The sequence below is a fragment of the Populus alba genome, chromosome 3 (assembly GCF_005239225.2).
Source record: "Populus alba chromosome 3, ASM523922v2, whole genome shotgun sequence".
NCBI classification, from domain to species: Eukaryota; Viridiplantae; Streptophyta; class Magnoliopsida; order Malpighiales; family Salicaceae; genus Populus; species Populus alba.
In genome coordinates, this window is record NC_133286.1 from 350,773 (window position 1) to 374,288 (window position 23,516).

General features: G+C 33.8%; 1 protein-coding gene across 1 annotated transcript; it reads right to left on the bottom strand.

Annotated features, from left to right (window-relative positions):
• Positions 1-12,912: 12,912 nt before the first annotated feature.
• On the bottom strand, positions 12,913-18,928 carry LOC118062369 (pectinesterase). The gene is made up of 3 exons (XM_035076094.2): positions 18,103-18,928; positions 13,914-14,272; positions 12,913-13,832 (listed from the first exon to the last, which is right to left on the bottom strand). The coding sequence occupies exons 1-3, from the start codon at positions 18,774-18,776 to the stop codon at positions 13,141-13,143; spliced, it is 1,725 nt and encodes a 574-aa protein (XP_034931985.1). The 5' UTR covers positions 18,777-18,928; the 3' UTR covers positions 12,913-13,140.
• Between the last annotated feature and the right edge of the window lie 4,588 nt (positions 18,929-23,516).

The window sequence follows — 23,516 nt, forward strand, 5'->3', positions numbered from 1 at the left end:
TTTGTTAGGATATTGTGCACATGAGCAGCACATGCATTTTTCTCTGTGTTTTTTCTTTTCATTTGCAGCTTTTGTGCTTTTCCTTTGAATCCATATTCAGCGTCAACCATAATAAAGAAGCAGAGATGCTAAAGAGGAAATGCATGATTAAGATTTTGAGATGATAAAGAGGATAGTGTATGGAAAATTACCTTTGAGTGATCCAGAGGGAAAATTACCTCAACATCTAGATAATTATAAAAATAAATTAAGAATAAAATTGAAAAAACTTCACCATTGATATAAATAATTATTCTCAAGGATTTGTTTTACTATAGAAGTAACTGCTTCGAAGGCTTGGCTTGAGGCATTTTGGTCAATTAAATTACATCTATATTATATTATATGGCACTTGTGTTTTAAATTCCATGCTTCCTAAAGATTTTGTATAAAAGCCTGACAAAATCAATCTTAAACTTAATAAAGAGAAAAGAAAAAAAAACTTTAAGGATGGAAATAAAATTATATTATACGGACTAAGATTTTTTTTCAAAAAAATAATATTCTTTTAGTTTCTTTTGTCAATAAAAGCCCCTCAAAATCAATCAGGAATTTCTAAATACTATTGAATAAAATGATAAACAAATGATAAATAAATGGTCGATGAATAAAATGATAAAACCCTCTCAAACCGAGATTAAAAAAAAAAAAAAAACACCATTTTCTTTTAGTTTTTCTTTTTATTAATTGTTAATATAGTTATTTGTTCCGAGTAAGATTTAAGAAGAATATATTTAGAATATTATTTATTATCTCACAAAAGGATGCATATAATATTTATCATTGTTACTGCACAAGTCCTTGACTTTTGTGGTAAAAGCTAAATCTATACTTCTTTGAATCAATAAAGAAGAAGAAGAAGAAGAAGAAGAAGAAGAGAATAATATCTTTTCAAGTTCCTCTTCATACATATTTTTGCACGTTATTAATTATGCTTATGGTAAATATTTGTGTATCACTTCCCCAAGTTTTTGAGAATAAATTTTTGAGCAAGAAAAATCTAGAATATTTATTTTTGTGTTATAAACTACTTTTCAAAATACTTTTTACTCGAAAAGATATTAATTTCATATATTTTTTTTATGTTTATAGATGATTTTAATTTGTTAATATTAAAAATAATTTTTTTAAAAAAATATCATTATAACTCATTCTCCATAAACAAATACTTTTAAAACTTATTATGCATCACAATATCAAGCTATTTGATCAAAATTTGTTCACTTTTCTTCATTTTTTTTCTTTTCAAATCTCACTCTTAGATTTCAATTGGATGAAATTTCAAGGCCAACGTTAATTTGGTTTCTCTATCTTTTCAATTGGAAAATGTGAGCAACAAAAAAACATCCTGCTGGAACTATACCGACGAATTTTGTCGGTATAGTTCTAACTTTTAAAGGATTCACTATCAATTATTAATGTCTATACAAATTTATTCATATAAATTTATGAAAATTACAACTCCGTAATAGCATTGATAAAAATTAAAATGGACCCGTTCAATAAGCTATTAATTATTTCACATCAACACATGTAATTCGGTAATTCAACAAAGTTACAATAATTTACAAATAAATACAATTTTACAAAATCTAAAACAAATCATAACAAGTCTAAAATTATACTTTCATACTACAAGTTTGTTTGAGAAATAACAATAAACATGTACATATACTAACAAAATAAATATACTAAAAAAACAATAAAATTAACATTTAAATGTTAATTTTTTTAAAAAAAAACATAGATTTACTTACAGAAAATAATAAAATCTACAATAAATCAGAACACGGATGTTGTGATGACAAAACTTAAAGAAATATGACTATGTTGAGAAGAGGGAGATTTTTTTTTTTTTGGGTGGTTGTTTGCAGTTTGGAAGGGGAGTGTTGGAATTGGAAAGAAGAAGGAGAAATAGAGGAGTAGAGGAGGAGAGGGTCGGAAGAGTGGTGATATATTCACTTTTACCTATGGAATCACCGACAAACTCATTCTACCGGTGATTGAATTGGTCACGTCACTGTACGAAGATTCGGGTTTGAATCCCTCGATGATTCTGTTAGTAAAATTATCTGTGAAAAGTTCCACGTTAGCGAACCACTTTTTTTTTTTTTTAATCCTAACTATTCCGTCTGTAATTCCGTCGGTATATATCAACTGAATTACAGACGGGATAATGTTCGTTGGTAATTATCACTGCAATATATCGACATAATTATTCCATCGATAATTCTGTTGATTTTAGATGAATTTCTGGTAGTGACTCCTACCACGTCAAGCTTTGTTAGGATATTGTGCAGATGGTGTGGTGCCCAGGAGCACATGCATTTTAATTTCTCTGGTTTTTTCTTTTCATTTGCAGCTTTAGTGCTTTTCCTTTGAATCCATAATAAAGAAGGATTGAGATGCTAAAGAGGAAATGATTAAGATTTTGAGATGATAAAGAGGATAGAGTATGGAAAATTACCTTTGAGTGATACAGAGGGAATGGGGATGCCCAGTGCCCGCCCACGGGATAAAGAGAATTGAGACTTGAATTAGATAATAAATTCATCTGACTATAAACTCTTAACCTAATGTTCATGTCAAAGACTGATTTTGTAATTTAAAAAAAAAAAAACCAAATTGCTTAGAATAGAATTAGTTTATACATTAGCTGATTGCGGGTTACATTTTTTAAAAACATTTAATAAAAAAAAATCCAAAATGTAGAGAACTAGCTGATATTTTTATTAATCTTTAGTCTAATAAGTTAATTTTAAGATCTTAAAATCTCATAAAAAAAATCAGGAATTTCTAAATACTGCTGAATAAAATGATAAATAAATGGTTGATGAATAATAATTTGTGAATCATCAAACCGAGATAAAAAATAAAACACCATTTTCTTTTAGTTTTTCTTTTTATTAGTTGTTAATAGTTATTTGTTCCCAGTAAGATCTAAGGAAGAATATATTTAGAATATTATTTATTATCTCACAAAAGGATACATATAATATTCATCATTCTTTTCTTCTTCTTTTTTTCCTTTTCAAATCTCACTCTTAGATTTCAATTGGATGAAATTTCAAGGCCAACGTGAATTTGGTTTCTCTATCTTTTTTTATCATTTTTTTCTTTCTTTCTTATTTGGTTTTTAAATTTTTTATTCACCACTTTACTTTATTCTTTTCTTCCTCCATTAAATTACAGATACTGCAGGAAGGAAGCTTTTAGGCATGCACCTTATTCAACGTGAAACATGTTAAGATCATTCAATAAGATATTTAAATTTAATTTTAATTATATATATATATATTATTGTGTTACATTTTTGAATAAATTATGTTATAAAGTCTAATACTATTATTAGTAGCACATATTCTTAATTGTTCGATAAATTGGCTTTTTTTTAATGTATTAAGGTTTTCCTAGTTAAGGTTCTAATTGCTAGCTTTTACTCATTAATTACATGAAAAGAAATCTAATATTTTAATATTTTGCCTCATCATTGACGATAATAATATAATTTAAAAAGAATTCTCAAATTTAATTTATAAAGATTTCTCTTTTTTTTTTCCTTCTTTGTTTTTTGAATGGAAGATAGTGACTTGATAAACATAAAACAAAAATATAAACAAATTGCATAGGCAGCATCAACCATTATAAAGAAGGTGAGATGCTAAAGAGGAGATGATAAAGAGCATTGCATACCGAAAATCATGTTGAGTGCTCAAGAGGAAATGGGGATGCCTAAGTGTCCATGGAAATCACGTGGAGTTTATAGAAAAAATTAACGAATTAACATTGATTCGGTTTGATTTAAATTTAAAATTGAATTAGACTCCACTACAAATTATTAATTCAAACAGTCTAACCAAAGAATTACTTTGTAAAAAAAAAAATATTATTTAGAGTAAAACTAGTTCGAAGGCTCGTGTAACATTATGGACGAGGCATTGGTTTTTTATTGAGTAAATGCAATCTTAATTTTTTTTTTTTTTTAATATATGCTCAATGTTAATGTTGATATGAATTATAGGTAAAATAAAAGCAGAAACAGAATTTTCATAACTAATATTGCTCTAATTGTTGAAAAGTGGCATCAAATAATAAATAAATCTGATGTATTTTCTATTTTTCAACATTTTAAAACACTTGTTGAGCATCAATTTTCACTTCAAATTAAATATGTTCAAACTGATTGAGGCGGTGAATATTGTAAGTTAAATAAATTCTTTTAGACCATTAGTATTCGTCATCGGTTAATCTGCCCTCATACTTGTTTTTGTAACCCATTTTTGGTCCCCCCATAAAAAAATACAAAAAAAGAAAAAAATATATATTATCAAAAAATATAACAGTGAAAAAAAAATGCCAGAGCGCCCTAAAAATGCTCAAAAATTGATTAAGGATGTTCAAAAATATAAAAATTAAAATTTGACGGTATATCATTGACTGATGAGAGCCCTATTGACAAATAAAATTCAATTTGAGGAAGAAAGGTCCAAAATTAGAAGTTTATGGACTCAATTAAATTTTATTGGAGGTTTAATTGAATTTATGGAGAGTTTAATTGCAAGAAAAATTGATTTTGGAGTTAATTTGGGCTTTTATTGAAAGAAATTAAAGTTTTGGGGTCAAATTATAAATTTTGAAAGTTAATTTGGTAAAATCAGAGGTTTAATTGAAGAAATCCGAGACCAAGGACCAAAATGCAAAACGCACGCAAATTGAAGGCCTACTTTGAATCTGATGCATTTTGGCGCCAATTCCCATTTAAATGAAACGACGGGTTTTTGAAAAAATGGCATCGTTTCATGCACTGTTTGTAAAAAAAAAAGAGGAGGGGGGGACCAAAACGGTGTCGTTTTAAAGGCATTGTGTGTCTTCTTCTTCCCCTGGACGCCCGAAGCAGGGGAAGAAGATTTTTCTTCCTTCCTTTGTCACCACCACCGACTCCTTCAAAAAGACGGCGCCTCACCTTTAAAAAGACACCGACTTGCTGACCACTTTCCACATGTTGGACAGGTGGTGGAGGGGCGGCAACACAGTGGCCGCCCCAGCCACGTCCCCCCTGTTTTTGCCTATAAAAATAGGGGAGGAGGATGAAAAAAAAAAAAGAGACGAGGAGGAGCCCGAGAGAGGGAACAGACCAAGAGAGAGAGAAGATAAGAGAAAGAAGAGAAAAGAGAGGGGAGGCCGAAAGAAAAACAAAACAGAAGAAGAAGAAGCAGAGAAGCAAATGCAAAACAGAGGAGAGAGAGGGAGAAGAAAAACAACACCGCAGGCCACCGCGAACCACCAGCGCCGTTGTCTGTCGCCTCTAGCAACTCCGTCAAAGACAACAACCACTGCAAGTGAGCTCTTCTTCCCTTCTTTCTCTCTTACTTCGTCCCTGCAATGCCTCCACTGTTCACGTAGCATGTGAACAGTGGAGTGCACTATTTCACATGGGCCAGGTTCGGCCCAACCCCTATAGTTGGGCTTAATCCAGCCCATTTCAAAAAAACTAATCAAAAGAAAAAATATTTTTAATATATTTGTGATTTTTCCACCTTTTGATTTATGTTATTTTGATTAATATTGGGTAGTATTTTTATGTCGTAAAAATACAAATCCGGCATTAACATACTTGATTTTGCGTCAAAACTTCTAAAAATACAAAAAAAATGTGAAAAAAGAGAAATAATATTTTTGTTCATACGACCAAGTGTCTCAAAGTTAAAAAATCATATTGTATTTTTCATACACCAAAAAACAATGTTTTAGCATGTATTTTGGCTTCAATAACCAGTTTATTAAAGTCAAGAGAACATTGGCCAAAATTTTAAAAACAACAAAAATTTTATTTTGTTTGATTTTAGTATCATGGATTATGAATTTATACGTAAAACGTATGCTCGTTACTAAAAAGATATTTTCTTTTGACGACTTAGAATAATTAGGTTTTTACCCGATAAGATAAGGATCTCTTTACAGAGGAGGGCTTTTCTTAAACCATAAACGAACCGATAATTAGAAACCACAACACGACTTTAGATTTTATCAAACAAAACAATGCATCTTACCTTAGGTAGGGCGTTGTTGGGGTGCTAATACCTTCCATTTACGCAACCAGTCTCCGTATCCGATCCCTTAGACCAGTTAGGGTTCCTAATGACCAAAATACTATGTGGCGACTCCCAGTCTATATTTTTCTGATAAGAGACAAGAATTCCTTGCCTCTCTACACATTTGCCAGGAATATACCATTCCATGTTTTTCCTTTAGGGTGAACGATCGCCACGCCACCGCATACATTTGACACTTGTAGTTACACATTTTTGGGCCCCACATGCTGGAGATGGTTATACCTCTCTTGAACCAAATAAAGGAGTTTATTTCATGATTGTTAAGGAATTGACAAAAGCAAAGAAGAAAGAAATGTTTTTCGAACCTTATTTAAGTTGTTTTCTGCCCTCTTTATCCTCCCCTTTTGCTGCCAAAATCATCAGGTTGCTTAGACTAATTATAAGTCTTGATAATGCTAAATTCGTTCGCATAATTTTTTTTGTTCCAACTTAGGTGTTGTAACCCATTTTTGGGTCCCCGCACAAAAAGGAGAAAATACAAATAAAAATATATGTTCGAAAAAACCCAAAAAATAATAACAGTGAAAAGAGGATGCCAAAACGCTTAGAAAATGGTCAAAAATTGATTGGGGAGGTTTAAAAATACTAAGATTGAAATTTGACAGTATTTTGTTGACTGGTGAGAGCCTTGTTGATAAAGAAAATTCAATTTGGGGAAGAAAAGTCTAAAATCAGATGTTTATGGACCAAATTTAATTTAATTAAAGGTTTAATTGAATTTATGGAGGGTTTGATTGCAATGAAAATTGATTTTGGAGTTAATTTGGCCTTTAATTGGAAGAAATTAAAGTTTTGGGGTCAAAATATAATTTTTGAGAGTTAATTTGGTCAAATTATGGGCTTAATTGCTTAAATATTGATGTTTGATGGCCAATTAGGGACTTAATTAAAGAAATATGAAAGCAAGGACCAAAATGAAAATCGAGCGTAAATAGAGGGGCTGCAATTAAAACAAATCAGGAGCAAAATTGAAGAAATTAGAAGTTTATTGATCACTTGAGGGTTAAATTGAATAAATTCGAGACCAAGGACCAAAGTGAAAAAGAAGGTCAACTTCAAGGGCATTGTTTGAATTTTGCAAGGATGTAATTGAATTGATTTTTACAATCAAAATTGCAATTGAGGACTCTATTGAACAAATCACACATTGAGGACCAATGTGAACTCTGACACGTTTTGTCGCCTTTTTCCTTTTAAATGAAACGGCGTGTTCTGTCCAAACCAGCGTTGTTTCATCCACTGTTTATATTTTAAAAAAAAACCGAAACGATGCCGTTTTGAACGGCTCTACAGACTTTCTTCTTCCCCTGGACATGTAGAGAAATAGGGGAAGGAAGTTGCGTTCCCCTATTTTCACCAACTTCTCTTTCTCTTAAAAGCATAAAAAAGACGTCGACCAAGGACCCATTTGCCCACATTTTCCATATGTTGGAGGGGCGGCAGAACAGTGGCCGCCCTGTCCACTTTCTCCCCTATTTTTTGCCTATAAGAACAGGGGAGCACAAGCAGGAAAAAAAAGGAGACAAAAGAGAGAAGAGAAGATAGAGGACGGAGTAGGAGATAGAGGGGAGGAAACGAAGAAAGAAAGTTAAAAAAAAATAAAGAGAGGAAAAGAGAAGAAGCAGAGAAGAGAAGGAAAAATAGAGGAGAGAGAGAGAGAGAAGAAGAAAAAACAAAATCGAGAGGGGTAGAGGGAGAAAACGACCGCCTCCAGCTTAGTAGTGCCACCGTTGTGCCTCCTCTCCATCGCCACCATCAACAACAGCTCGTCGAGCAAAGGAAGTAAAGAAGAAGAAAAAAGCAGAGGATCTCGCCTCTGCACAGAGGAAGAAGGAGAAGCAGCGCGCCACCGTGCCCCAACCACCCCGAGAAGCGTCGTTGCCACCACCACAGTTGCTAGAAGGACTGTGAGCCACCACAGGTAAGCTGTCTTCCCTTTCCCTTTCTTCTTCCTCTTCTGCATCTTCTCCTTCACTATCCACGTTGCATGTGAACAGTGGAGAGGCCCACTATTTAAATGGCCCGACAAACCCGCCGTAGTCCAAAATGTTTGGGCCAGGACGAGCCCAAATAAAAAAAAATCCTTTTAAAAATTGTAAATTTTCCCATGTTTTTAGACTAAATTTTGCTTAATATCAGTCTTTTTATATGTCATTTTGAAAAAAATACGAATCCGGTATTAAAATACCCGATTTTCGTCAAAAACTTCCAAAATACAAAAAAATTTAAAAAAGAAAAATATATTTTTGTGCATACGGCCTAGTGTCTCAAAGCTAAAAAAATCATATTGTGTTTGTTATACACTAGAAAAAAATGTTTTGGCATGCATTTTGGCTTTAATAATTAGTTTATTAAAATCAAGAGAACATTGACCAAAATTGCAAAAACAACAAAATTTTTATTTTGTTTGTCTTTTACTATCTGTGGTACGACATTACATGCAATACGTATTCTAGATATTAAATTATTTTTTTTGGACGCTAGAACGGTTAGGTTCTACCCCATTAAGATAATAACCTCCTTATTAAGGAGGGCTTTTATTGAACCTTAGACATACCAACAATTAGAAAACACAACAAGACATTAGATTTTATCATACATTCAAACAATGCAGTCTACCTTAGGTAGGGCATAGTTGAGGTGCTAATACCTTTCCTTTACGCAACTAATCTGCGTACCTGATCTTTAAGACCAGTTAGGGTTCCTAGTAACCAAAATTCTAGGTAACGACTCCTAGTCCATATCTTACTGATAAGAGACAAGAATTACTTGTCTCACCACATTTGCTAGGGATACCATTACATTTTCCAAGATAGGGTGGACGATCGTCGCGACGCCGCACACGTGCAACATTAAGCTCTGATTCTGACTTGGTTTCATACAATATATGACCATCTTAGCTATATTCTGTCACTCATGACATGTTGAAGGATTGACCTACATCTTTATTGGGTCCTACGGCTCACTGTTCTTGTGGAAGACTCTCAATTAGATTTGGATGCTCGACATTGTCAGTTTCTTGAATTAGATCATGAAATCCTTTTTGACCAATCAGATTGCAGCCAGATTCTGTTCTACAAAATAAATTTATCCCACTTTGGATCCTTCATCAAAATTGTAGTCTTGTATACGTAGATTAATTTGGGCTTTTGAATTGCTTGATTTCGATATCAAAAGCTCATGATATTCTCATTTGAATATCTAACATAAAAGTAGAGAATTCTGTCATGAGAAGGATTCTTACCCGAGTTTTGCATTAAAGACTCTGCTTCTATCACAATTTTATTGGTCATTGCTTTTAGGTCATACGCTCAGTCATATTGGGAGGCTCGGCATTGTCAGTTTCTGAATTAAATCAGGAGACCCCCTTTTAATAACCAGATTGCTGCAAAATTCTGTTCTTTAAAATGATTTTTTCTGACTTCGAATCCTTCATCAAAGTTGTAGTTTTAGATGCTTAGATGAATTTAGACTTTTGAATCACTTGATTTTGATATCAGAAGTTAAAGATATTCTCGTTTGAATATCTAAACGTGAAAGTAGAGAATATTGTTGCAAGAAGGATCTTGACCTGAGTTTGCAGGTTTGATTCGAGGGACCACATTTAATGTTTCAAGAATTTGTTGGGTTAATTAAAGACTATTTTCTTAGGACATTATTTGATTTCGTTCGAGGAATAAAAAAATAGGGACTGGATCAGGAAACATCAATAATATATGTTACTTGGTAGCGTAAAACAACCCCATAAGATTTAAACACTTGGCTTGTGTGTATATGTTAAACCAAATAAAAGCATTGTTTTTCTTTCCTTTTTTTTCTTGAAATCAAATTTTAATTCACTATAATAATAATAAATATTAAAAAAACTATGACAAGAAAAAAAAATCTAAGAATTTATACGACATATAAATAGATCCTATTTTAAAATTACTATCCAATTAACTTCTAAATCCTTATTTTGAACATCGTATTAATTAAGTTTTTATTTACTTAGTTTGGTTTCATTATTTATTGCTAACCCTTTTTATTAACTGAAATTAAGGATTTTGAATAATTAAATATTGTGATTTGGTTTAATTATTTATTGATAACCTTTTTATATTGAAATTCTCTAACTATTTTGTCTTATCAGTAGGTGACATTATTATTCATTGTTGCTTGCCGAGCATTAATTCTTTTTTTATATTTGTTTACTTTTTTTTGTTAGCACTTTTTAATTTTTCCATTTTCTTTCCATCATCACCATAGATCCCATACAACAAAATCATATTACTACAAACCTATATGCTTTAAACTTTAATCTTATAATCATAATTTGTAGATTATTATTTATTTATTTTTGTGGCATTCCTTTTTTGTTTATGAAGTATCAACTTCATATTATGTTTTCAAGTTACAAACTCAAGTAAGATCAAGAAAGATTTGACTTGGATTTCTTTATGGCTTACAAAGAGTTAGATATTGTTTCTTTGGATCCTTTTCTTTTATTGTTATTGGCTTGAATATCCAAAGTACAGGATCAAGGCATCTAAAGACTCCCTTCCATGGCAAGCAGATATAGAGCAAGGAGCACATGTTTGTGTAATGAAAATATCCATCTTAGGTTATAATTAAATGTCTCTATGAGCTTTGTAACTTTAGGACTTTTCCTTTATTAGGGGGTGAAATGGGGATACATGTCAGCAATTGATGTTAAGAAGCGTCTTCTAGCTAATGCCTTTCTAGACTTCTCAAATGAGTGGTTTCTTCTTCTTTCAGAGAGCTACATCCCAGTCTACAAGTTTCACCATCATGTATGCATATCTCATGCGATCAAAACATAGCTTTATGGAGTCTTTTATGAGCTTTCCACTCATGGATGTGGCCGCTACTTCCACCAAATGATTCTCGAGATTCAGCTCCATCAATGGAGAAAAGGTTCTCATTGGCTTGCAATCCAAAGGGACCTAGCTATTTATATAGTCTCCGAAACCAAGTACCATGTTGTGTTTAAGAAACATTGTTTTTCCTTAACATTACAGAAAGTTTGATGAACTCTACAAAGTTGGAGGCATGTGTTTGCAATCAAAATAGCTCTAAAGGCTTAAACAAAAGGCTTATAAAACATCCATCATACATATTGGTGATTCAAGGAGGAGTCATCTTAAAGAGAGAGGGGATGATACGTTCTAAGGAAGGGTTGAACAAGAAAATTCAGATTCTAGTGTAATTGTGCATACTGTAAAGTTTTATGACAACAATCATAATTCTCAATCCGATTGTTGGATTGGGTAGAAAATGTACCTAGAGTTTCCCATAATTGTTTTCTACGTTTGAGAAAAATTTTAGGTCAATCAGAGTTTTGAAAGGCCTTATGATATAGGTCAACACAGGTTGAATGAGTTTTGTTATTTACTTTATTTTGATTTGTGAACTTCCTATTTGGAAATGATCATTTTCCTACAAGAATGTGATAGTTTGTTTTGGAAATTTCCTAGTTCTACGAGGATTTTTAATGGGCTGCAAAGCTATTGGTATTTAATGATAGATTGGTCAACTTATTTTGAGGAGTTTTTTAATCCTACAAGGAAGGTTAAGGATAACAACTAGTTTTCTTTCAAAAGAAGTACAAATACAAGACTGCAATTAAAATTCTCTTCTATCTAAGAAACTACTTAGGTGACAACTTCTCCTTTAATTTCTATGATTATTGGGCAGCATTGTAGGCTATAAATAAGCCTTGTATTAGACTTGTAATATTTTCTTTTCTTCTTCTCTTCTCACGGCATCATAAGAATCAAACTTATAAACTTTATTTCTTTTACATCAGCTACAGCCCAAGGCTTGTTTGGGCTTAATTAATATTTTGTTTTTAACTAGAATCCAATACTTGTTTGAATCAAGGTTTGGGCTTAATAGCATTGGTTTTGGGTTAGTTTTGTAAGTGGGTCAATTCAGCCCACAAAAGTAGATCCATCAGGGTTAATTTCTCAAAAGTACTTAAACTCTTGTAAACCTTAGTTTCCACACCTTTTGATCAATAATAATTCTGAATTTTTCTCAACTTAACGTGTAAAAGTGATTATTGCATCCTTTGGTTCTTGAAAGAATTAAAACGAACTTACTAAAGATCAACTAGATAGATGGCGTCATTCGATACAATTCCACTAGTATCGATGCATTGGGATAAGTTTTCATTGTGTCACACTCCTATCAAACATTTTTTAGCTTTCTGGGATTAGATTTTAATCTTGATTGTGGGTTGTATGATCGCATGATCATGAGGTTTGCATCAAGACACTATAACATAGAGTATGTCTACCTTGTCAAATCATGTTTGTTCTCAATACTATAGTCATGATTCTTTGAATAGAATTTGAAACTTTTTTTCAAACGCAACCTAACTTTTTTACAAGCTGGGTTAATTTTGGAGCAAAATGTGAAAAATTTGATAGTATTCAATTGTTAATGAATAAGATTTAATATTGAAAGATCACTTGTGTATGTAAAAAACCTCATGTAAAACTTGTATAGGTAATCCTTATACTTTCATAAGTTTAATAAGTTGATCTTTTTGGAGGTTGGTTTTCATCCTAGAAAAAGATGGGTATGTTGCGGCGCCATACCAAACATGTTGCCAAACATACTTAATCCAATAATCCAAGGGATGAAGACAGTACTTTTAGACAAGGAACATATTTGGTATTAGAAATGAGGCATAATCATTATCAATTGCAAAAAGTAAATAGAGAAATTAATTTAAGCAACAATAACAAGCAAATTAATTTGAAACACTCTTTATTTCATAAGTAAGAGTCCAGTCTAGGACCAAAAACACAAGCTCCCCACAGGGAGAGGAGATTGCAACATTCCAAAGGGATGAACCAAAACTTGTAAAAAAAAAAAAAAACAAACAAAAAACAAGAAGCACCAGAGCTACTCGAGACACTCAATCCACACATACTAGGTAAGGTAGAAGTGGGTAGGGATACTATGGATAAAACCCAGTTCAGAGACCAAGAGAGAATGGGAAGGTAGTGGATTTCAACCAGCTACTACCAGTGATGAAGTTGCGAGCAGTAAAAGCTTGAGCCTCAGTTGCATCGGTGATCACCTTGTATCCTTTCCAGGGAACCCTTCCTGCGGTTCCGGCACCGGCCCCACTGTTTTCGTACTCTGCAAAATGTAATGTGTTAAGTGCGAATCTGCCCTTCCACTCACGCCATCCGGCCGGGCTTATCACATCACTTATGGATGATTGCATGATAACAGTCCTCGAATACTCCTTCCAGGGTCTACCAAGATACGCAGAGAAATTACTCCTGGCATGCTGTAGATCAGGAGTAGCACCGATTCTAGACTTCTGAATTACAATGCCAGTCTTTTGATTAGGATCACTCCTCCCTTGGGCAGTTATTGTGATTGTTTGTCCTGGATTGGGACGGCGAGCACGGATGTCACAATCTTGGAAAACAGCTGCAGAATTGCCGAAAATGAAATCAACCGTGCCTGCTATGTAGCAGTTTGTGAAGAACTGACGGTTTGAGTGGACATGGAGGGTGTTTTGGTAGGCCACCATGCCACATTTGTAGAACGCTGCAAAGTCAGACTCAACTCGTAGTGCCACGGCTTGGTACTTGGAGGCGCCGGCTGTGTTTTGGAAGGTTATGTCTCTGGCTAGGAATCCTTTACCCACCACGGCTGCGAGGTTCATCAAGATGTCCTATTAGAGTCTTGCATAGAAAATAATTAGGAAAAATAAAATAAAATGAATGGACATACCAACAGTGGCAGAATGGTAGGTTGTGCCGCCATCAACCACATTCCTACTTGATGTGATGATAGTTTTTTTCCTTCCATCTCCAAGAAACATGATGTTGGTTTTCTCACTTGGAACTTCCACATTTTCCCTGTAGACACCTGCCTTGATTTTGATAATATACCTCTTAGCGCTGTGCTTAGGTGCATCAGCAACTGCAGCTGACACTGTCCTGTACTTCCCACTGCCATCAGCTGCCACCACCACGTCTGGAGTCAGCAATGATGATTGGAACAGCCGTCTGTCCGTTACCGACAACCACTCCGGCCACCCTTCATCGCTGTCGTCCTCCTCCTTGAGCTTCCTGCTTGTGGTCTTGAGCCTATTGGCAATGGCTCTTGTTCGGTTAAACCTTCTTCTTCACATTTTTCCTCTAGAATGTTGATAGCTGAAAGGGTTCGTTGAAGGCCAACTTCTTGATTTCCAAATACAAGCTTATTCCATTGCCTCAATTTGACTGCAATATGATTAAGCTTTTTGAGAAATTTAAAGCGGCCAGGGTGAAGGGAGCATGCATCATTCCAGAAGCTTTCAATAATGTGCTTGAAATTTGGGTATTGAGTCCAACAGTCCAAGAAACGAAAAGGACGCCATCCATGGTCTTGCAAGAAGCTACATAGAATTAGAGGGCAATGATCTGAGAACTCTCTTGGAAGTCGTCGAAGAGATAAACTGGGGAAGTGAAGATGGTAGGTTGAGCTTGCGAACATTCGATCTAGTTTGCTCTTGGACCTTCCTCTAAACCAGGTAAAATAACCTTCTGCTAAAGGGTATTCAGTGAGCTCACAAGACTGCAGGAATCTGCTAAAAGAATTTGAGCCTGCAGGATGACAAATTCCACTGTTTCTGTCTTTCTGAGAGAGCGTTTCATTAAAATCTCCTGCTATTATCCATGGAACTTCAAAATCATGCTTCAGAAGAATGAGATCCTCCCAAAGTTTTTGTCTGTCCTGATAGTTACAAGGAGCATAGATGCCAATAACAAAGCAATGAAAATCACTGTGAACATGTTTACCATATAAACCGATCCAACCATGACCATATTCAATATTAGAGACTTCAAAGTTAGTGCTTTTCCACATAGCAAGCAGACCTCCTTTTGATCCTTGAACATCATTACTAAACCAACTCACATGATTTTCATTCCAAATACGAGATACAAAACCAATGGAACAATTAGCTAGCTTAGTTTCTAGCATGAAACATATATCAATCTTATATTCTGCTATTAATTTCGTGATTCTTCTTCGCTTCCTCATCATGCCCAAGCCACAGGAATTCCAAGAAAGAATATTCATGACAGAATTAAAAGGCCTATCTGCAAGGATGAAAACTTACTATTCATTGTTGTTTCTGCCAATCTTCCTTCTCCTTTTCTAGCTGTCTTATGATAAGACCAGAAAATTGTTCCAAGAGAGCTGAATTACCAAGACCCAAAGCTTCTCCCAAATGGATCATTTTGTTGACTTCATTGTGGGACGACTCTGCTGCATATTCTTTCAGGTTACGGGTATTATTCACCCTGATGTAAGAGTCTATAGAAGATATGCTTGCTGAAGAGTGCAAGGAGAGGAGACTCCCAGTAGAGGATATTTTCTTTAGTCTTGGTTGTTTGGCTGTTGGGGTCTGTTGTTGGTTAGAAGTAAGAGGCAAGCTTTGGATTTTGAAGTGGGATTCTAAAGAATCATCACTATTAACAGGGGTATAAGGTTGTGGCGAGAAGGAGGCTCTTTTGAAAGCCATGCTTGGATGTTCTATTGGGCTTGCTGAATTCACATCGTATAAGACAAGGCCCCGCTCTGGTTGGAGTTGAATTTGGGAGAGCTTGTTGGTAGTGAGACAGTGGTGGGGAGTTCTAGGAGCCGCTATTTCTGGAAAGAGATCTTCAACAACAATATGTAGTCGTTATGTGTTGTCAATGGCATTTATTGTGGCTGCAAAGCTATGATCGTAGACCTCATATGTCCCATGTCGGTTGTGCTTCCTTACCTCCATTGTGTGTCCCTTGTCATCAGATCCACAATTCTTATCAGCGATACCTACCCTGCAAATGTTGTCATCTCCTGCCAAGTCAAAAGTCAGATCAGTGTACACTTCATCATCTGAGTCACTGTCAGCACTATCTCCCTGAAGTAATGTGGTTTGAAATTCTGCCATCGAGTATGAAATTCCTTTTGCCTCTGGATATCTTAAAAGTTCAATCTCATCCAGCTGTATGTGTACTAATTTGGAGTTTAGCATGAGAGCTATAGAGTCGTGGATCTCCGGCAAGTGAGTACCTATAAGGATTTTCACACTGTGAAGTTCAGAGATTTTTAGGCTGGTTTTGTCAAAACCTATCACCCGTCCATGGTTCATGAGAAGGTTTGAGATACATCTCAAACTCCAGCCAGAGATAGGCAAATGAGAGATAGAGATCCATGCTAGACGACTCTCTGTCACATCTTCTTCCGTCCACGGGTGAACTTCATCAAAGTAGAGCCTCCAGCATTCCATACCTTTCTGCATGGCTTGTTGCATAGATTTCTCATCATCAAAACTTATGATTGCCTGTGATCCCCCCAGGAAACGGAAAGCAGAGAAGCAAATGCCTAGCTGAATTAATCCATGTCTGATTTGTGCATAATCTACTCCCTGAGATATCTTGCCTATAAGACTATTTCTTAACCATAGAATTTCCTCATCTGTAGTGTTGAAAGAAATGAAGTTATGAGGACGTGGTGTGGCATTATCAGACGCTTGATGCACTTGACTCCCTGATCTTACTGCCTCAAGATAGCTTCGGTTGTCTCTTACACGGATGGGGGCCTTGGCTTTGTTGTTGAGCTTGGGTATTTGTTTCCCTGTTCCCATTATTTTCTGTTTCGTCACTTCATCTTTTCTTCTGTGCTTAGCCACATTAACTCTCAGCTTATAGGAATCAAACCATATGTCATTTAAGCATTCTAGCAGAGTTTTGTCTGACAGATTCGAGAGGATGGTGACGAAGCCAAAATGCTTTCCTGCTTGATTTGTTTTTCGAGAAACAAACAGCTTAATAACTTTCCCCTGTTTTCTGAAACAGCCTTTAAGCTTATGGTAATCGACCCAACTTGGGAAGTTTTCAAAGTAACATTGTAGTTGAAAATCACGGTAGTTTGTTGAAGTCTGAGTGTTTAAGGTGATGGATGGTAGCTGAGGCTGGGGGTAATATGGCTTGTATGGAAGGTCAAGTTCATTTTTGTGTTTGTGAGAAGGAATTAAGTTTGTCTGGAACGGTGGCTGGGTTTTTTGAGAGAGAGCTTTCCCCTCCATGGCTGGGTTGAAAAGTTCTCTTTGTTGTTACTGTTATTGTATAGGTTCTTACCTCTTGAACCGATCCCAAATCACAGCTTCAATCCCCACCCCAACCAATCTCCTCTTTCCCGTGGTCTTCCATCCTCAATTGGGAAAGGATCCAAATCAACAACCGGTCCGGGAGATTGTTTGTGCGATGATTTCTTCTTAATTGAGTTTCGATTATTGTCCTTTTTTCACAGATCTGCGTTTTTTTTCTTCTCCTCCTTTAGATTGGCTTCTTTCGAATCTGTCACTGTTTGTTGCCCGAGAGTTCATCCCTGTAGCACATCTGGTTGTTGGGCATCGCCAGCGCTGATGGCGGCTGGATCTCGGTCCAGATCTGCTACACAAGTTCGAGTCTTTCTTGCTCTTTCAGATTTATCTCATTTTGGTTCTGTAGGGGCTGCCGTGTGGTGACCACTGTTGGAGGAAGATGAAGAAATCGATGGTGATGCTGACCTCCTCTGCTTCTGTGTTCTCTGCTCCACCGTTCGGTTTCTCTTCAGTGCTAAAGGAGATGAAGAGATCGGGGAAGATGGGTGTTGATGTGGTGGTAGACCCCTGCTTCTGGAGAAAGGAAATCGATGGTGATGCTGACCTCCTCTGCTGTCTGTGTTCTCTCCCTAAAGTAGATTACTACGATAGAAATGCTTAGGTGCATCAGCAACTGCAGCTGACACTGTCCTGTACTTCCCACTGCCATCAGCTGCCACCACCACGTCTGGAGTCAGCAATGATGATTGGAACAGCCGTCTGTCCGTTACCGACAACCACTCCGGCCACCCTTCATCGCTGTCGTCCTCCTCCTTGAGCTTGCTGCTTGTGGTCTTGAGCCTATTGGCAATGGCTTGAGCGTCTTCGATCAACCCCTTGATCAATGACAATGTATTACTACACATCTTTCCAGCATTATCTTCACTGGAACCAAGAAAAATATCCCTTAATTTCCTAGATATCGTTGAATGAGAGAAACCATCGAAACACGAGTCTTCATTTGATTTACAAGCACTCACTTTAGTTGTGAGCTCATCAGCATATGATTGTTGTTGAAGTTTTTTATTGTTGGGGTTGCGATTGAGCTCTCCCCAAACCTTGTCTAGATCGGCAAGACTGCTGTCGTAATTCTTCGTACAATCCTCGAGAGCGGTCTTTTGTTTTTTTGTAGGATTTTTGGTGGATAGGATCTTATTCGCTTCGATCTTTTTGCTATTAATAGCATCTATAGTTGCGTTTATGTTTTTCAGAATAACTGCCTTGGGATCACCCGATTTCGCGGAATCATCAGGGAAACTGGTAGCTGCTGAGTAGCACAAATCAGGATACCTTGTGGAGTTGCATGAGGCCATCAGCAAGGCATGAGCAGCATCATTTTTGGTGGAGTTTTTGTGAGAATTCACGCCAATGGCAATGGCAATTATAGCGGCAACTAGTAAGAAAGAAGCCAAAATAGCAAGGACAAGCCTCTTGTTTTTCTTGGACATGGAAGTGTACTGGCCGGCTTGGGTCATCTTTTTTGGTTTTTGGTTTCTTGGAGGATAGTGAAGTAGGGTTTATGGACTTTCAAAAGATGGTGTGGTGAAAGACTACACCATGAACCAATATATAGAGGGAAAAAAGGTAAGTAATGTGGGAATATTTCGATTGTTATATTAATAAAATCATTTTTGATAGTGAATAAAACAATAAATTAGGTTATTTGTCAAGCTTTGTTAGGATATTGTGCACATGAGCAGCACATGCATTTTTCTCTGTGTTTTTTCTTTTCATTTGCAGCTTTTGTGCTTTTCCTTTGAATCCATATTCAGCGTCAACCATAATAAAGAAGCAGAGATGCTAAAGAGGAAATGCATGATTAAGATTTTGAGATGATAAAGAGGATAGTGTATGGAAAATTACCTTTGAGTCATCCTGAGGGAAAATTACCTCCACATCTAGATAATTATAAAAATAAATTAAGAATAAAATTGAAAAAACTTCACCATTGATATAAATAATTATTCTCAAGGATTTGTTTTAGTATATAAGTAACTAGTTCGAAGGCTTGGCGTGAGGCATTTTGGTCAATTAAATTACATCTATATAATATTCATCATTGTTACTGCACAAGTCCTTGACTTTTGTGGTAAAAGCTAAATGTATACTTCTTTGAATCAATAATAATAAAAAAATAAAATAAAAAAAGAGAGAAGAAAAGAATAATATCTTTTTCAAGTTCCTCTTCATACATATTTTTGCACGTTATTAATTATGCTTATGGTAAATATTTGTGTATCACTTCCCCAAGTTTTTTGAGAATAAATTTTTGAGTAAGAAAAATCTAGAATATTTATTTTTGTGTTATAAACTGCTTTTCAAAATACTTTTTACTTGAAATGATATTAATTTCATATATTTTTTGTGTTTATAGATTATTTTAATTTGTTAATATTAAAAATTAATTTTAAAAAAAAATCATTATAACTCATTCTCCATAAAAAAATATTTTTAAAAATTATTATGGATCACAATATCAAACTATTTGATCAGAATTTGTTCACTTTTCTTCATTTTTTTTTTTCACTCTTAGATTTCAATTGGATGAAATTTCAAGGCCAACGTGAATTTGGTTTCTCTCTCTTTTCAATTGGAAAATGCGAGCAAAAAAAATAATTCTCGCTGGAAATATACTGAAAATTTTATTTCATCGATGATAGTTATAATCTTCAAAGGATTCATTATCAATTATCAACGTCCATACAAATTTATACATATAAATTTACGGAAATTACAACTCTACAGTAGTATTGATAAAAATTAAAACGGACTCTTTAAACAAGTTATTAATTATTTCACCTCAACACATGTAATTCGGTAATTCAACAAAGTTTCAATAATTTACAAACAAATAGAATTTTATAAAATCTAAAACAAATCATAACAAGTACAAAATTATACATTCATACTACAAGTTTGTTTCAGAAATAACAATAAAAATGTACGTACACTAATAAAATACATATACTAAAAAAACAATAAAATTGACATTTAAAATTAACATTTAAATGTTAAAATTAAAAAATATAGATTTACTTATAGAAAATGATAAAATCCACAATAAATCAGAACATGGATGCTGTGATTACAAAACTTAAAGAAATGTGACTTGTGTTGAGAAGAGGCGGATTTTTTTTTTAGGGGGGTGGTTGTTTGCAGCTTAGAAAGGGAGAGTTGGGATGGGAAAGAAGAATGAGAAATAGAGGATGAAAGGGTTGGCAGATTAGTGATATATTTACTTTTGCCGACAGAATCACCGACAGACTCATTCTGCCGCTGATTCCATCGACAATTCTGACAGTAAATTGGTCACGTCACTGTACGGAGATCCGAGTTTGAATCCCTCGATGATTCCGTTGGTAAAATTGCCCATGAAAAGTTCAACGTCAGCAAACCGTTTTTTTTTTTTAAAACTCTGACTATTCCATTTATAATTTCATCGGTATATACCGACCGCAGTATTCCGTCAACTTCATGATCAATGCCAATGTATTACTAGACATCTATCCAGCATCATCTTTACTGGGACCAAGAGACTTCCAGAATTTCCTAGATTTCCTTGAATGAGAGAAACCATCCAAACATGATTGTTGAACTGATATACAAGAACTCCCTTTTTTTTTTGTCGATAATTCCGTTAGTTTTAGGCGAATTTCTGGTAGTGACTCCTACCACGTCAAGCTTTGTTAGGATATTGTGCAGATGGTGTGGTGCTCAGGAGCACATGCATTTTAATTTCTCTGGTTTTTTCTTTTCATTTGCTACTTTAGTGCTTTTACTTTGAATCCATGTTCAAGATGGAGAGATGCTAAAGAGGAAATGATTATGATTTTGGAAAATTACCTTTGAGTGATACAGAGGGAATGGGGATGCCCAGTGCCCACCCACGGGGTAAAGAGGATTGAGACTTGAATTAGATAATAAATTCATCTGACTATAAACTCTTAACCTAATGTTCTTGTTAAAGACTGATTTTGTAATTTAAAAAAAAAAAAAACAAATTGCTTAGAATAGAATTAGTTTCTATATTAGCTAATTGCGGGTTATATTTTAAAAAAAAATTAATAAAAAAAATATCCAAGATACAGAGAACTAGCTGGTATTTTTATTAATCTTTAGTCTAACAAGTCAATTTTAAAATCTATTGATTGAATTCATTATTCACCTCGAATTTAAAATTATTATTCTAGCTAGTTTTGTTATTTTTTTATATTTTTTTTTCAGATTCCTTATTATTTTTCCGTTATATTTGGGGATTTTGATAGTGAATAAATCACTCCTACACTAACGTTGCCGAGGCGGGGAAAAATGAAGGTTCTGAGTATTTCAACCGGGATCTATCAAAGTTAGATGAGTTATGAGTTATGCCATCAATAAAATAAATTATATAGATAGCATAGCAAATGTATTTTCAAATCAGTGAAATAGAGCTAAGTCTAAAACATTAAGTTTGTTCATGTCAGACTAATAACTTGGCAATTCAATACAATTAGGATCAAATTCAAATATTTGTATTATAACCTGTTTTTAAAATATTTTTTACTTGAAAAGATATTAATTTGATATATATTTTTTATGTTTATAAATAATTTTAATTTATTAATGTTGTCGAGTTGGAAAAAAAATGAAGGTTTTGAGTATTTGAACCGAGATCTATCAAAGTTAGATGAGTTATGAGATATGCCATTATTAAATTATGTAGATAGCATAGCAAATATATTTTCAAATCAGTGAAAGAGAGCTAAGTCTAAATATGAAGCTTGTTCATGTTAGACCAATAACTTGACAATTCAATATAATAACTTTTAATCTCATTATAGGATCAAACTCAAATATTTGTGTTATAACCTGTTTTTTAAAATATATTTTACTTAAAAAGATATTAATTTGATATATATTTTTGTGTTTATAGATGATTTTAATTTATTAATATTTAAAAAAAAAATTAAAAAAAAAATCATTATAACTCATTCTCAATTAAAAAATATTTTTAAAAATTATTATGCAACACAATATCAAACTATTTGATCAAATTAGTAAATTTGTTCACTCTTTTTTAGAATAACTTTTTGAGTAAGAAAAATATAGAATATGATATTTTTTTTATCCGAAAAGATATTAATTTGATATTTTTTTGTGTTTATAGATGATTATAATTTATTAATATTAAAAATAAAAAAATCATTATAATTCATTCTCCATTGAAAAATATTTTTTTAAAATTATTATATACCACAATATCAAACTATTTGATCAAATTAGTAAATTTATTCACTTTTCTTCTTCATTTTTTTTTTCTTTTCAAATCTCACTCTTAGATTTCAATTGGATGAAACTTCAAGGCCACCGTGAATTTGCTTTCTCTATCTTTTCTATCCTTTTTCTTTCTTTCTTTCTTTCTTTTTAGGTTTTTAAATTGTTTATTCACTACTTTACTTTATTCTTTTCTTCCTCCATGAAATTACAGATACTCCAGGAAGAAGCTTTTAGGCATGCACCTTATTCAACGTCAAACATGCTTTTTTTTTTATCATCTAAAAGCAGATGTGTTAAGATCATTCAATAAGATATTTAAATTTAATTTTAATTGATGAATATTTTAGTTTGAGAATATGATTGTTGTGAGAGAAAAAAATCTTTGATTAACATGTTAAAATTCTTTAAAAAAAAAAAAACAAATCTTGGTGTTGCCCCAGTTATTTATATCAAATCTGACTATTATTGTGTTACATTTTTTAATAAATATTTATGTTACGACAACAATATAATTTAAAAAGAATTCTCAATTTTATTTTTTATTTCATATCAATGAACAGGAATTATTTCTTTTTTCTTCTTCTTCTTCTTCTTTCTTGTTTTTTGAAAGGAAGATAGTGACTTGATTAACATAAAACAAAAAATATAAACAAATTGCTGAGCTAATTAATCTAATCTTAGAATATGAAAGAAAATGTAAACAAATTGCATAGGCAGCATCAACCATTATAAAGAAGGTGAGATGCTAAAGAGGAAAGATGATAAAGAGCATTGCATGCCGAAAATCATGTTGAGTGCTCAAGAGGAAATGGGGATGCCTAAGGTTCCATGGAAATCATTTGAAGTTTATAGTTAACTTTAATTCGGTTTGATTTAAAATTTAAAATTGAATTAGATAAGAAAATGACTCCGCTATACATTATTAATTCAAATAATCTAATCAAAGAATTACTTTGAAA

What these genes read in the sequence shown, in the direction of transcription:
- LOC118062369 (XM_035076094.2), bottom strand. Translation starts at nt 18,776, where the DNA reads ATGACCCAAGCCGGCCAGTACACTTCCATGTCCAAGAAAAACAAGAGG. An exon ending in GCTCAAGCCATTGCCAATAG is followed by an intron (nt 14,273 to 18,102) that starts GCTCAAGACCAC and finishes CATTGCCAATAG; the next exon opens with GCTCAAGACCACAAGCAGGA. An exon ending in CTACCATTCTGCCACTGTTG is followed by an intron (nt 13,833 to 13,913) that starts GTATGTCCATTC and finishes TGAACCTCGCAG; the next exon opens with CCGTGGTGGGTAAAGGATTC.